Source organism: Arvicola amphibius, chromosome 5, assembly GCF_903992535.2.
Source record: "Arvicola amphibius chromosome 5, mArvAmp1.2, whole genome shotgun sequence".
NCBI lineage: Eukaryota > Metazoa > Chordata > Mammalia > Rodentia > Cricetidae > Arvicola > Arvicola amphibius.
Genome location: NC_052051.1, coordinates 111,918,811 through 111,935,384, shown reverse-complemented (window position 1 = coordinate 111,935,384; position 16,574 = coordinate 111,918,811). Strand labels below are relative to the sequence as shown.

Sequence of the window (16,574 nt, the reverse complement as noted above, 5' to 3'; positions counted from 1 at the left end):
CCCTTAACTTCTGCTTTTTTCTCCAGAGTATAGGATTACAGGGGTTTGCTGCCAGATTTAAAGTAGATTTAAAAAAAGATAACTTCACCTGTGTCTGAATGAATGATGTATGTGTACAGGTGCCTGCCATGCCCAGAAGAGGGCATCAGGTCCCTGGGCCTGGAGTTAAAGGTAGCTGGGAAGAGCCTGATGTGGATGCTGAGAAGAGCAGAAACACTCTCAGCCAACAAGCCATCTCTCCAATTCCCCGCAGCTTCACTTTTAGTAATGGCTCTAGTGTTAACAGCATCAATCTTTAACTTATCATAGCCTATCTTCAACTATTATTACACCACTTTATATATGGTGTGGTGCTTTTACAGACACACACCTTTGAGCTATTACTTGTCACACATTTTCTTTTATTTTTTTCTTTACACTATTTCATTTTTATTTATTCATTTATTTTTCTTTTCGAGACAGGGTTTCTCTGTGTAGCCTTGGGTGTCCTGGAACTTGGTCTGTAGACCAGGTTGGCATCTGCTGCCCAAGTGCTGAGATTAAAGGTGTGTGCCAATGCTGTCCGGCACACTACTTTTACTTACTTACTTACTTATTTATTCATTTATTTTTTCAAGATAAGGTTTCTCTGTATCTTTGGAGCCTGTCCTGGAACTTGCTCTGTAGACCAAGCTGGCCTTGAACTCACAGAGATCCGCCTGTCTCTGCTTCCTAAGTGCTAGGATTAAATGCGTACACTACCACCACCTAGCTACCAGGACACTATTTTTATTTGATCCCCTTGGAATTGGAGCTAGTTTTGTGTGAGCTGTCGTATGGGTGCTGGGAATCGAACCTGGCTCCTTGGGAAGGGCAATCGGTTCTCTTAACCATTAAGCCATCTTTCTCCAGCCCATACACAATTTATTTTAAAGTTAAAATCTCCTAAATACACTGATTGTGTTTGTTTTTTATTTAAATTACATTTATTTATTGTGTGTATGTGTGCTCTCATGCATGGAAAAGTAGAATGACCTGCAGGAGTCAGTCCTTTCCTTCTGCCATGTGGGGGTCCTGGGGTCTCTACTCATTGAGTCATCTTGCCACTATTTAGTTTTTGAGAGGCCCTCCTCAAACATAGCTCAGGCTGGCTCCCAACATGATCCTCTTGGCTGATTCCTAGACTGTGATTACAGGTGTGCAACACTGTATTTTGCCTAGCAATTATTTTGAAAAATTGATTAAAAATGAGTGGGGGGGGAGTGTTTTATATATTAAAAAGAATATTTTTCGTTTCTTTGTGCGAACCTCAACTATCAGTATCATACTACTTTAAAATTTTTGCATATATTTAGCTAATTATTCCTATTTTATGTGCATTCGTGTTTGCCTGCTTGTTATATGTGAACAGCCATGTAGGTGCTGGGACTTGAACCTAAGTCCTCTGGAAGAGCAGTTAGTGCTCTGAAACTGCTGAATCACTTCTCCAGCCCCCATCATACCACCTTTTGTTGTCTGAATATTTGCAATTTATTACAGCAGTTATGGTAATGATCTCTCTCTCTCTCTCTCTCTCTCTCTCTCTCTCTCTCTCTCTCTCTCTCTCTCTCTCTCTCTCTCTCTCTCTCTCTCTCTCGGTTTTTTTCTTTATCGAGGCAGGGTTTCTCAGTTGCTATGGGGCCAGTCATGGAACTAGCTCTGTAGACCAGGGGAGCCTTGAACTCACAGAGATCCCCCTGCCTCTGCTGGGATTAAAGATGGCAGTTCGGGAGTGGTGCTCTCCCGTCGTGTGGAGCTGGGCAACCCTCTATTCTCTCACAGCTTGCCTTTTCTTTCTTCGCTTCTTCCCAGAATTAAGAGCTTGTTGAGAACACTGCGATGGAGCAGCACACTGCACAGCAACTAGATATGATCTTAAAACATTCTTTACTCATATTTGAAAAAGATTTTGAGTGTTAATTATGGACTTGTTTGTTTTCAACACTTTAAGATGTTATTACGTTGTTTTCTGGCCTATATGGTTTGATAAATTGGCTGCCATTCTTATACATAAAATGTGTAATAAGTAGTCTGCTATCTACCCACTCCTACCTTTCTAGATTTTCTTTATCGAAAGTCTGATTTTGATTATAATTTTTAAGAAAACACAGGCAAAATACCGATAAACATATTAAACAAACAGACCGAGTCAGGCAGAATACCCAGGAGGGAAAATGCTACACTTTTGTGGCTCTTTCTTTTCTTTTTCTAGGGAAGAAGGTGTTAGTATACAGTCCAGGTTGGCCTCTATTTGTAATCCTACCTCACCTTTCCAAGTGCTGGCTCAGAGGTTAAGAACACTGGCTGCTCTTCCAGAGGTCCTGAGTTCAATTCCCAGCAACCACATGGTGGCTCACAACCATCTGTAATGAGATTTGGTGCCCTCTCCTTGACTGTAGGTATACAAGCAGACAGAATACTGTATACGTAATAAATAAATTTTTAAAAAAAGAGCTAGTTCCAGGACACGCTCCAAAGCTACAGAGAAACCCTGTCTCGGAAAACAAACAAACAAGCCTGGCCTACAAAGTGAGTTCCAGGACAGCCAGGGTTGTTACATAGAGAAATCCTGTCTTGGGGAAGAAAAAACAAAACATTTTTTTTTTCTAAATTGTGATTTCTGAAAATTACTTGCCAATTATTTTCTGAAGGATTATCTTTGGGCCCCAAGGAATTTCATCTCATACTTGTGTAGATGCATTACACAGAAAACTGGGACCTCCACATGGCTCTCTGCTGTTAAGTTGTGCACCTTTTCCTCTTCAGCAGTCTACCTGAGGCAGACTTTGATCTGTCTTCATCCAGTGAGGCTGCCAAGCTCATCTGCTCCTAGGCAGAGCCCAGGCCATAGCAGAAACCAGCTTGCTTCATCCCATGTCTCAGAGATAACAGTCCCGTGGTGCCTGATGCAAATGTGGGAGGTTAGGGTTTTAAGTATTTCTTTTCTTTCTGTTTACAGCGGAAAAGCAATTCCTATAGTCTCCCACTGGCAGGGGGAAAGGATAACTGTAAATATCTATGCAGTGCTTAGTAGGTGTCAGTCCTGTGTGTGCATTTCAGATAGAATTCATTTAATTACCTGCAATGTTACAAGGAAGTACTGATAATACTGGCATCTTTGTTTTATAGAAAAAGGAAACTAGCCAGGTGGTGGTGGCACACGCCTTTAATCCCAGCAGTCAGGAGGCAAAGGCAGACAGATCTCTGTGAGTTTGAGGCCAGCCTGGTTTACAAGAGCTAGTTCCAGGACAGGCCCAAAAGCTACAGAGAAGCCCTGTTCTCGAGCCCTCCTGCCCCCACCCCCCAAAAAAAGAAAAAGAAAAGGAAAAGCAAAAGAAAAAAGACTGGCTCAAGAAACCACAGATGGTGTAAGAGATAGGTGCAGGTTTTCAAGTTCCAGTTGCTTCAAGTTCTAATACCCACTCCCACCAAACAAACAAAACAAAATCTATGCCCTTGGCATGCTACAGCCATGGCAACCAGCATCACAAAAAGCAGGCCAGGATCAGTGTTACAAACCATGGTCTCAGAATTTGGAGTACTGAGGAGATGCAGGGAAGAAAATAGTGAGCTTGACAGCAGCACAGCCTATGAAGGGAGACTGTTTTAACAAAACTAACCAACCACCAAACAACACAGATACCCAACTGTTAGAAAGGTTTACACTGGATCTCTGAGGAGGCAAGATGAGGATGAGGACGTCAAGGGGTAAGGGATTCCTAATCTAAGCTAGAACCAAGGGAAGCAAATAATTTGAATATACGTTTCTAAACAAAACAAAATGGATGGACAATAAGAACCCCAAAGATACTCAACATCACTAATCATGTAGATAAGATTTTTTTATAGGCTCGGGGATTTCTTTCAATATCACCTAAGTAAACAGGAAGTGCTTGTAAGCAAAATAACTACCCAATATGCTTTTCTGTAATGTTGGGGCATTCCTCTTCAGCCTATATGCCTAAGTATCTGACAGATTTCTCAGTGAAGTAGGAAATCTAAAGGACTGTCCCACCTATTTTGGCAAAATTCGTCAGTCTCTATTTTCTCTAAATTTATCAATTTATCAGTTGCTAATGGAGTAGATACTGTTGATGTATTTACTGCTTGTACATATTGTATATAGTTACTGTTCTTATGGTATACAGTTTTTCTTATAATTTTTTTAAAATTTTAGACAAAAAAGCAAAATGTGTATTTGTACTCTAACACATCAAGCTTGCCTGAAGATCAGAGGGCAGAGCTAGTCACTAGTTTGCCATAATTACAACGGGGCTGGCAGGATGGCTCAGCAATCAAGATTGCATACTGCTCTGCAAAGGATTGAAGTTTGGTTCCATAGAAGCCTGCACAGAGTCCCAGCTGGGTGGTGGTGGTGCGCGCCTTTAATCCCAGCCCTTGGGAGGCAGAGGCAGGGGGATCTCTCTGAGTTCAAGGCCAGCCTGGTCTACAAGAGCTAGTTCCAGGAAGCTACAGAGAAACCCTGTCTCGAAACAAACAAAAAGTCTGCACAGAACTATCTATACCTCCAGCTCCAGAGGATCCCATACCTCCTTTTAGCCTCTGTGAAAAGTGGCACCCACCTGTGCACACACCCGCAGACAGACATACATTCACATAATTAAAAGATAATAGCTGGACATGGAGCCATCACCAGAGTCAGACATGCAGAAACTTTGCCGGTAAGCCACTGCCATGTGGCAACACAAAGATTAATGGAGATGGGTTAAATTAATATGCAAGAGTTAGCCATTAAGAAGTTAGAGCTAGGGTTGGAGAGATGGCTCAGAGGTTAAGAGCATTGCCTGCTCTTCCAAAGGTCCCGAGTTCAATTCCCAGCAACCACATGGTGGCTCACAACCATCTGTAATGGGGTCTGGTGCCCTCTTCTGGCCTGCAGGCATACACAGACAAAATATTGTATATATAATAACTAAATAAAATATTAAAAAAAAAAAAGAAGTTAGAGCTAATGGGCCAAGCAGTGATTATTTCAGGGCTAAGTGGCAACAAATTGGCACTGAACAAGCAGCCTCCCTTCACCAACATTGCCTGTTTAAAACATCTGACAAAATAAAAGAGCTGAACAGCTAGTAGCGAGGTAGAAGGATAGGTAGGGCTGGCAGGCAGAGCGAATAAATAGAAGGAGGAATCTGGGAGGAGGAGGAGCACAAGAACAAGGAGAGAGGATGCTAGGGGCCAGTCAGTCAGTCAGCCATGGAATATAAGAGTAAAAGTAAGATTACAGGAGTAAGAAAAGGAAAAAGCTCAGAGGCAAAAGGTAGATAATTTAAATTGAGAAAAACTGGTTAGAAACAAGTCAAGCTAAGGCCGGGCATTTATAAGAAAACTAAGACTCCATGTGGGAGTTGGGTGATAGGCCCACCCCAAGCCAAAGAAGTAAAATGAGTAAAAAGAATACAACAAAAACAAATCTTTAAAAATAGATGTTATATGTCTCAGAAAAGATGTCGTGACAGCCAGGCAGTGGTGGTGCACGCCTTTAATCCCAGCACTAGGGAGGCAGAGGCAGGTGGATCTCTGTGAATTCAAGGCCAGCCTGGTCTAAAAGAGCTAGTTCCAGGACAGGCTCCAAAGCCACAGAGAAACTTTATCTCTTGAAAAACCAAAAATAAAAACCAAAAAAAACCCCCAAAACCAAACCAACAAAAACAACCCCCCCCCCCAAACAAAGGATGTCATGACAAAGACCAATGAGGCTGAAGAGGGACAGAAGCCCATTCCTGTCTGGTTCCACTGCCAAGCTCACCCAGACAGTATTTACTCACCACTTCGAGGACGGCTTTTCCTCAGCCGGTAGCAGTCCAGGCAGACCCCAAAGCCACACTTGCGACAAACCCAGTGGATGTTGAAGAGAGTCGTCTCGCAGACGTCACACATCTCCCGCACGCCCCGCACAGCTCGCTTCCAGGCCACTTTCTCTGGGGGGAGAAGAGTGCAGTGGCCGTGACTCCTGCGACTATAGCATAAGACCCCAGAATCTGACTGGCACTCATGGCATTTTGTTCAGTGATAAAAAATTAAATATGAACAGGTTTCTATAATTCTAAGAGAAACAAATACAAATACATGGAACACTTAATGTTGTTAGGGAATTGCGACAGGAGGTGATATGATAAACTAGTGCTGATTACATGTTATCAGTTAACAACAAAATTCTAGCTGTGTTGTAATTCGTGCACTTTGAAGGTGGAGGAAGGAAAATTAGGAGTCTAAAGCCAGCCTGGGTCACATGAGACCCTGTCACAAAAAAGATAGTATAAAATCTTTAATTAGGGAGAACTTGACAAGAGAATTTTTTCCTTGAAATTTAAAGTATAAATTCATAGTATAGTTTCCCTTGGTTTGGGAATAGCATGCAGTGTATTTGCACTGTTTCTCTGTAATAATGAGGATTCTAGGTGAAAAATAAAGTATTAAATGGCACCACATCTCAACAAACCATTGGTACAGATGCAAATTTGTTTAAAGCAAATGAAATCAGGATGACTCAATCCCAATGGGGTATCCAAAAGCTTCTGTTGGCAGACGTATGGCAAACAAGAAAGGCACACTAAGAAGGAGTTTCTGGTTTACTAATTGTCAAAGACTGAAAAAATGAGATCTGTTAGGTACAGTTCTGATTTTGATTATAGGTTACTACAAAGAGGAGTCTAATCAGTCTTAATTCATCTATAGTAGATGCCTTCTCCATCCACACACTCTCTCTCTCTCTCTCAAGCAGAGAAAATAATCAACACTGCATGCCACAGCAGCTGGAAACAAGTAGAAGGATGCCTTACGGTGCGGCTCCACCATCATCATGGCCTCCTTCTCAGACATTACAAGCTGGCAGAACTGGTCTCCAACATTGGCCAAGATGTATTTTGAGGTTTCTAGGTCTATTCCTTCTGCTAGGGAAGAAGAGGGAATCCACAGGTTCATAGCATCAGGGTCACTCTGCTGAGGGCTTAGAAATCCTTCTACACGGAGTACACCCTTGCGAGTGAAGACCAACCTAAGACAAAAAGGAGACAAGTCAAATACTACTGTCCTTTGGGAACTGAGGAGAACGGTTAGAGGCCATACTTCCTAGTGGGCCATGCTGCCTACTCCCTACTAAAATCTGTGGCTGATCAAGTCCCTCATAATATGATACTGTATTTTTACTACATGTTTTTGCATATTCCTTTAAGTCACAAGCAGGTTACTTATAGTACCTAATAAAATATAAATATTATAACATTACATATAGTATTACTATAATACTTAGTTTTAGGCTACACTGTTTAAGGACTGGGGAGGGATGAAGGGATGCACAACAGTGAGATGGCCCAGTGGGTAAAAGCACTTGCTGCTAAACTTGACAATCTGTGTTTGATTCCCAACCACTCCTTCAAGTTATTCCCTGGCTGTCAAATGCCACACACACAATTAAAAAAAAAAATTAACAGAGGTCAGAAAAGGCATTGGATCCCCTGGGATTAGGGTTAGAGATAGCTGTGAGCTGTCATGTGTGTGCTAAGAATCAAACATGGGTCCTCTAGTAAGAGCAGTCAGTGCTCTTAACCACTGAGTTATCTCTCCAACTACCTTGCCCCCAAAATAAGTAAATGTAAAAGCAAGATGAGAATAAGTTTCTACAGGTTTAGCTAGCATATATGTTATATGCCTAAATAAGTTTCTACAGGTTTAGCTAGCATATATGCTATATGCCTAAATAAGTTTTCAGTCCACTTGTTTCAATCTCTGTACGTGTGACCAGCACAGACAGAGGGCAAGCTACATGTGAGCTTTGCTAGGAGACCACTTACTAAATCTCCATTCTTTAAAAAGCTTCAATGAGGCCAGGCAATAGTTTAATCCCAGCACACTGGAGGCAGAGGCAGGTGGATCTCTGTGAGTTAAAGGACAGCCTGGTCTACAAAGGGAGTTCCAGGACAGCCAGGACTGTTACAGAGAAAACCCTTTTTTGAAAAACAACCAAACCAAACCAAACAGAACCCCCCCCCCCCAAAAAAAAAACAAAAAAACCCAACCAAACAAACAAAAAACTCCCATTAGAGTTGTCATGAGTTTTCCCATCCTTCTGTTCCAGGCCACATCCATGGCACTAAATGTAAATAGAGAAAAGCAGGGACCACTCCTTCGTCACACTTAAACCTTAGATGGGCCCTCCTCAGTGCCCAGCAGTCACAGCTGTTCACTGACTCACTCCTCTGCTAGATGCAGCCTCTCCCTTACCTCTCATCATATGGAGTATACAGAAACCAGAGAACAATATCTGTTTGTTCCTCTCACCACCTTACTGCCAGAGCTTCCTGCAAACAGACCCAAGTTCTCCATCTGATGAGCCATTTGAAATAAATTCTCAATCAAGTTCAGTATTTCTATGTATATCCTATCCTTTTCTCCAACTCAGTAGAATTTCTCTACTAATTCTTTCTCTCTTTCGAGAGAAGGCCTCATGTAGTTTAGGCTCATCTCAAATATACTACATAATCAATGCAAGCCTCAAACTCTTGATTTTCTTACCTCAGCCTCCATAGTGTTGGGATTACACACATGTATCAACAGATCTTCAAGCACTTACAAGCATAAAAGCCAAGGCTCCCGGTACAGTCCTTTAAAATATGGACCCATCAGTTTTAGCTTAGTGGGAAGAGTGCCTACCTAACTTGCAGAAGGCCCTGGTTCAGCTGTCATCACCACTAAAAGGACGGTGTTACACATCTACACCCCTAGCACTTAGGAGGCAGAGGCAGCATTATCAGAGCCTCAGTTCATCAGCACAGGGAGCTCAAGACTATCCCGGGGCACATGATAACCTATCTCAAAACAAACGAGCAACAAACAAAATATGGGCCCGCATGAGTTCTCCCTTTGCTCATCCTAGTCTATCCTCCTCCCTAGTTCTACCAGCAACGGTGCAACCTCCAGAATGAACTTATTTTCACGTTGTCTCTTGCGCTAGAATGGTGGTGTACATCTTTTCTCTTGAGACAGGGTTTTCCCTGTAAAGCCCTGGAACCCATTCTGTAGACTAGGCTGGCCTTGAACTCAGTGTTGGTGGTATTAAAGGTGTGCACCATTCCTGCCTGGCTCACAAAGAGTTCAGGACCAGTCAGGACTCATAGTAAGATCCTATCTCAAACAAACAAACAAACAAACAAACAAACAAAAAAACAAATAAGCCTCTCCAGCCTCCTCCAAAATATCAACTATCTTTTCACATTGTTTTTAATACTCAGATTTGACAGACTTCTTTTTGTACATATATATATTGGTTTTTTTGAGACAGGGTTTCTCTGCAGCTTTAGAGCCTGTCCTGGAACTAGCTCTTATAGACCAGGCTGGTCTCGAACTCACAGAGCCACCTGAGTGCTGGGATTAAAGGCCTGCGCCACCACCGCCCAGCTTGTACATATATTTTTTAAAATATTTATTTATTATGTATACAATATTCTGTCTGTGTGTATGTCTGCAGGCCAGAAGAGGGCACCAGATCTCATTACAAGATGGTTATGAGCCACCATGTGGTTGCTGGGAATTGAACTCAGGACCTTTGGAAGAGCAGGCAGTGCTCTTAACCACTGAGCCATCTCTCCAGCCCCCAAAACTTCTCCCCCCCCATGCTCGCCACAAGAGGGCGCAGGAGCTCGGGATGGACGTCCGAAAGCCACCGTTTCTCAGCCAGGAATCGAACTCGGGACCTCTGGACTCACAAGCGCCGCGTTTAGCTGCTGAGCCACCACTCAGTTCGGTTCATATAACATATTTTTAAAGATTTATTTTCTCCGGACGGTGGTGGAGCATGACTTTAATCCCAGCATTTGTGAGGCAGAGGTAGGCAGATCTCTGAGTTCAAGGCCAGCCTGGTCTACACAGCAAGTTCCAGGACAGTTAGGGCTACACAAAGAAAAACCCTACCTTGAAAAAGACAAAACAAAGTAATTATTTTTATTTTATATGCATTGGTGTTTTGCCTGGATGTACTGGGGGAGTTGAATCCTCTGGAACTGGAGTCATAGACAACTGTGAGCAGCTATGGGGGTTCTGGGAATTAAACCCGGGTCCTCTGGAAGAACAGCCTGGATCTCAACCACTGCACCCTCTCTGCAGCTCCAGACTGATTTTCACTTCAGGTCTGAGCACATGTGTCTGTGCTAACGTACACCAGGTGTGTGCAGGCCCTCACGCTGGAGTTAGAGTGAGGTGCCTCACAAAGGTTTTGGGAACTAGCAAGAGATAGCGAGACATTGTTCTAGCCCCTGGACATAATGTTTTGTTTTTGAACTTCTTCCTCTTGTCTAAACCACAAGAACTGAAATTTGGTGTTTTCTTGGCTTCTGAATGCACAGGGGATAAAATGGTTGACACAATAATGGCCCAATAAATATTTGCCAAATAAAGGAATTCAGGCCAGACCAATAAACAATTTGGATTTCTTTGCTTGATCTTAGTCAAAAAATGGATTTCTTTATTCAGTAAGTAGAGATTCTTAGTCTAGTGTGGTAGCAGACAGCATGTAATCCCAGCACTTGGATGGCTGAGGGCAGAGTGAGTTCAAGGCCACACTGACAACACAAATAAGACCCTGTCCCCAAACCAAGTCAAAAGAAAAAACAAAGGACAAAAGAGGCTTCACACTATCTCCTAACTCACACCCACCTCTCAGGCCACTCTAGCACTAAAGAAGGAGAGGTGGTCAGGTGGATCTGTAATATAAACTGAGTCCTGCTCATACTACTAACTTCGAATGGAACCCGGTTTGAGAATAAGTCAGGGACTAGCACAGGGCTACAGCTAGAACTGTTCACCTTCCATTCTCTAAGGGCAGCAGCACGTCATTTCATAATGCAACAGAGCCTCAACGCAGACTCCAAGAACAAAGGTTAAGGAAAGAGAGAGATGGAAAGACACCTTTGTGGATCCTGAGGAAGAGATGGTGGGATTCATTCAAAACTAATGAAAACTGGGAATTCAGTCAGACAAAGGAGCCTGGTACCTCCGGAAGTGGAAGAAGCGGCAGGCTACAGTGGAGTCGTCTTGCTCCTGTTCCTTGAACTTGCGATACCTCTCCAGGCGGCACTCCCTACACTTGTGCAGGTGGGGTGCCACGTTGATGCAGGAGCCGTCCTGCAGGAAGGGCTCTCCAGACTGCTTCAGCTTCTTCACTTTGCTCACGTCTTTCAGCACCGATTGGCCGACTGTGAGGAAGGAGGAAAGGCGGTCAGAGAGGTGTAAATAGGGTCCGCTGACACGATCCTCTTAGAGACAAGACAAATATCCTGACCTGAGCTATTTCACTTTGTATTCCTTAGGAATATAACCAGAAAGAGTACAGGAAGCAAAAAGGCCTCAGCTGGGAACTAAGCCATGGAGAATTTGTATCAAGTGACTTAGAGAAGTGAAAACACTGGTCTAGGGGTGAAAAACCCCACAGGAAAGAGGAGACAGCCACTACCTGAAGCTGGCTCTTCAGGATACGGCTGTATCTTGGGCTCCCAGAGTCTGTCAACCCCCAAAGGAAAGAGCTGCTTTTCTTACTAGACTCTCCTGTAGTAGTGACTGGACTCTGTAGGTGTTAAATGTCTTTTCTTACTAGACTCTCCTGTAGTAGTGACTGACTCTGTAGGTGTTAAATGTCTTTTCTTACTAGACTCTCCTGTAGTAGTGACTGGACTCTGTAGGTGTTAAATGTCTTGAGGGAGGAACAAACTGAGGCTGTGAAACTTTTTGCTTCATCAAACCTACAAAGGATTTCTATGGGAACAGTGACTATCTCTTTGGATCTCCCTGAAGTAAATTTAAAGCTGGTCTAAGTCAAAAGAAATGGGATATACACAGAAACTTAGTTCCTCATTTAAAAAAAAAAGACTGACAAGGTCAAGAATTTTGTGGCCAGAAAATCCTTACAGTAACAACACAGAAAACAATGCTGGTTCAGCAAGAGGACTCTGTCAAGCCCTTTTGGCTTTGTAATGCTATGAGATTAAGAACGTTCCATCAAATCATTTGATATTAGTGTTAGAGCAAAGCCCAGCTATGGTCCCAGCAGGATCACCTTTCAAGGGAGCAGTCCGAGGCCGGCCCTTTGAGGCCTGCTTCCCTTTGCCCTTGCCCAGCAGCAGCTCAGCACTGCGCTCCCCGTTGGGACCTAGCTTCCCCATCAGGTGCTCTGGAATCCCCTTCAGGCCACTCTTGGCCTGCAGCTGCTCCTCCGAATCACTAAGATCGGACAGGTCACTGTTGGTGCTGGAGTCAGAGTCCTGTCTGCAAGCCAAGCTTCGTTCATCCAATGAGAACCTTCTTACAGCTTCAAAAGGAGCTTTGTTCTCCTGTGAAAACTCTGCTGGGGAGGACAGAAAGCTGCTTGAGTGCCTGCCAAAGACGTTACTGAAGGTTTTGAGAAGAGGATTGTCCTGCTGGCCAGGCCCCACGGTTGGCCTCTCTTCTGTGGGGCTGGAGGAGAGAGTAGGCATCTCAATGGGTTGGGTGAGGCTGCTGGTGGGTGAGCTGGAACGGCCATTCCCCATGGCAGAGAGGCTTGGGCCCCCAGTGCTGAGAGCTGAGCCCAGAACACCAGACACCAGCTTTGAGGAGTCAGTTGTAATAAAGAGGGTTTTTTTCTTTGCTAAAGATGCAGAATCTGCAGAGGCATGAGACTCGGGCCAGCTGGGTGTTGCCTTTGAGGTGACAGTGGTGGCAGAGGAAGAGCTACCTGATGCCTGAGACGCAAAGCTGCTGAAAGGGCTGTGTTCGACTTTCTCCACAAACGCCAGGAAGGGGTTAGAAGGCTCTTCGCGGGATAGTTTGGGGGGCTGTAAAAATAGATTTTCATGACTCTCTGGGGTGCGGGTGTTTAAGAGACTCCGTGGGAAGGCTGGAGTAAGGGTGGGCATAGACTCTGCAGGCACTTTTCGGTCCACAGAGCTGCCAGTCTTGGGACCTGGCTTAGTATCTGTCCCAAGAGAAGATCTGCCTTTACACAGGCCTGAGCTCAGGCTCTCAAGGCTCTGTTTGAATGAGTCCCTGCTAGAGGAATCATCAGCCATACTCTCTGAAACCGTGGTGAAGTAGTTACTACTGGGTAAATTTTGGGACATGCATTGAAAAAAACAAGTTCTTGGAGAGATCTGAGTCCTTCTGAGACTCTGGTGCAGAGCTAGAGCTGAAAGAGAAGCCCAAAGGCTTGTTTTCTGTTGCTAAAACTCCATTGGACTGGCTCCTTCCACTTCCAAAAGTCAATGGTTGTGACAAACTTGAGAGAGACACTCCAAATCCAGAAGAGGCCAGACTAGAATTTCTTGAATTCTGGAAGGAAGATTTTAGTTTTAGTTAGTGATGCTGGCTACAACCTGCTAATCTTTCTTTGTCAGAGTTATAACTAAAGCAACATTTCTATAAGCCAATCAACTTCTCTCCTAGATTTCATGAATCTCTTCTTTTAACTGGCTTTCACCAGTACTGGTAGGGAGGAAACTGTCCACAGTATAGAAGTCATCTTTACTTTAGCAAGGTGAGCCAGAGGTGGCATGATGTCATCCAATCTGCTACTCAACTGGTCATTGTCTAGCTGGAAGGCAGTACCAGTACAATGCTAGATGCTAGGTGTATGAGTCTTAGTATATACTGTAGTTGGAAAGAAACTCCATCAAGGAACTGGGAGAAAGAAAGGGTTCCTGAACAGTCAACTCTTACTTTGTTATGTAACTAGAGACCTTTGTAACATCAATCTACTTCCTAAATGTCCTATTACAGAAAGGTATTGCTTTGAGAGATGTGGTCTCATGTAGGCCAGTATAGCCTCAAACTCCCTATGTCGTCCAGAATGACCTTGAACTTCTGCTCTTCCTGCCTCTACTTACCAAATACTGAGGTTACAGGATAGATGTGTGTCAACATGCCTGCTTTGAGGTAGTGGGGACTGAACCCAGGATTTTGTGTATGCTAGGCAGGCACTTTACCAATAAGCTATACAGCCCTCAATAGTTTTATTTACTTAAGCTATTGTAAATAGCCCACATTACAACTCCCTGTACATTAAAGAAAAGAACTTTATGAATTTGAAATTTCATAAAATGGATCTTTTTGGAAATCAGCCACCTACTTATAGGTTCATGTCAACTTGATGAATTTTTTTGAGACGGGGTCTATGTAGCCCTGGCTGGCTTTGAACTCAGATCTCCCGCTTTGCCTGCCTTTCTAGTGCTGGTATTTGATATGTGCACCACATGCTCTGTTCATGTCAACTTAAACTGAAAAGATGCTTCAACTAACACTAATTTACATGAGGCAATATACTGAGACCTTTTGCAATAATTCAGTTCTATTAAGACTCCCAAGGGGCTGGAGGGATGGCTCAGCGGTTAAGAGCATTGTCTGTTCTTCCAAAGGTCCTGAGTTCAATTCCCAGAAACCACATGGTGGCTCACAACCATCTGTAATGAGGTCTGGTGCCCTCTTCTGGCCTGCAGGCACACACACAGACTGAATATTGTATACATAATAAATAAATAAATATTAAAAAAAGACTCCCAAAATGAAAATGTGTACATTGAAATATATGCTAAATACAAACATTTAGGATAACAAAGAATGAAAGAAGTATTTTGACATTTCTTCCTTTACTTTGAAAATGCTTAACTTACATATGTGAATGCCTGTTGGACACTTTCATGTGCATTGGGCACCTAGACCTAACATACATAAACAGACACATTCATAGGAGCCCTTTCTTATTATTGGTTTAAATCTGTAATACTTAGATCCTAGCAGCTCACTTGCAAATCATGTACTACTAAAAAAAGAATGATATACCTAAAAATTCACTTTATTGTATCCGTTTGGAGTGAGAAAAATCTTGGAAACTAGTAATGGTTCTGGCTTTATAACATTGTGAGTGTACTAAACACCACCGAACTATACATTTTAATGGTTATAATGGTAAAATTTTTTTAGAGTAGCAAAGAAGCCTAAAATACTGGTGGCTTAGCTCCAGCTGACATTTGCTACCGAGACTGTTTTGGGACATTTAGAGTTAAAAAGTTCGCTTTCTCTCCACTAACCACACAAGTACTGACACACCCACGTTCATGAAAGAGAATAGGGCTGACAGTACCGAAGCTCTCCAGCTGTTTTACTGGCAGCATCTGGCCAGAAGCCCTAAATCTGCAAGACTCTAAGGAACTCTAAGTAACTCATACTTCATTACAAAAGCAAATAGCACATGGGCGATAGTAATTTGGTTGCTCTTTCCTTCAAATTCCAAATGCTTTTCTTTTTTTTCTCTTTTTTTTGGTTTTTCATGACAGGGTTTCTCTGTAGCTTTGGAGCCTGTCCTGGAACTAGCTCTTGTAGACCAGGCTGGCCCTGAACTCACAGAGATCCGCCTGCCTCTGCCTCCCGAGTGCTGGGATTAAAGGCATGAGCCACCACCGCCCGGCCCAAATCCTTTTCTTATAAGAAAGCGATGAAAACTCTTGCAACTCAGTTTTTAGAAGAAATTTCTTGGTGGCTATTCTGTTTCTATATTTCAGATCAAACAATTGTAATGGAAACATTTATGGTTATACTTTGATTTTAAAAGACAGGCTGAAACATAATAAAATGCTCGATAGTCCAGAAATTTCTCCAAGGTATTTGAATTTTTTGTGAGGTGGAATGAGGAGTAGGGACGACTAGGGACTGAAACTACTAGAACTGTGAGCACATTAGGCAAGTGTTCTACCAATGAACCATATCCCGAACCCTCCAACCCATTGAACCTACATTACTTACATTTATTCAGCTTTTCTACTTCAAGAATAAAAACATTTTATAGCACATAAAATTTGTTTTGTTTTATAAACCCATTTACACTCATACTAACTTTGATACAGTGTTGATTTTAAAAAACTTAGGCACTACAACGACTTATCTGCACTAGAAATCCACGTAAGAGCTACCTGTTCTTTTGCTAACACTGGCTAATTAACAAGACAACCATAAACAGTATTACATTTACAGGTCTTGTCCCTGCCTGGACTTTTCATCTCCCTCCCTACCCCTGAATACTAAAGCTTTGAAACATTTCACTTGCTAGGACAGGGAAGAAAAATGAAGTCAGTAAGCCATAGATTTTTGTTGCGGCTGTTTTGTAGTGTTAGAGACTGAAACCTGGCCCTTACACATAATAATCAAGAGCTCTGCCACTGACTATACCCTCAACCAAATGCCATTTTTTTTTTTTTGTTTTTTTTTTGTTTTTTTTTTTTTTTTTGGTTTTTTCGAGACAGGGTTTCTCTGTGGCTTTGGAGCCTGTCCTGGAACTAGCTCTTGTAGACCAGGCTGGTCTCGAACTCACAGAGATCCGCCTGCCTCTGCCTCCCGAGTGCTGGGATTAAAGGCGTGCGCCACCACCGCCCGGCCAAATGCCATTTTTATCTGGCATTTCTATACTTGAAATGATTCCATTTTATTTAGTAGGAGAGCGCCTCCAAATAAGGATTTGTCTTTTTAGAAAGGGTTTTAAGTAGCCCAGATTAGCCTCAAACTCTTTAAGTAGCTGAGAA

At 42.9% G+C, this 16,574-nt stretch overlaps 1 protein-coding gene across 1 annotated transcript in view; it reads right to left on the bottom strand.

Annotated features, from left to right (window-relative positions):
- Window positions 1–16,574, bottom strand: part of Kdm3b (lysine demethylase 3B) — a 62,084-nt gene that overhangs the window by 19,559 nt on the left and 25,951 nt on the right. Inside the window, 5 exon segments of the mRNA XM_038332057.1 lie at window positions 5,808–5,960; window positions 6,822–7,036; window positions 11,027–11,228; window positions 12,086–13,139; window positions 13,141–13,335. Of these exon segments, the coding sequence (XP_038187985.1) occupies window positions 5,808–5,960; window positions 6,822–7,036; window positions 11,027–11,228; window positions 12,086–13,139; window positions 13,141–13,335 (1,819 nt within the window).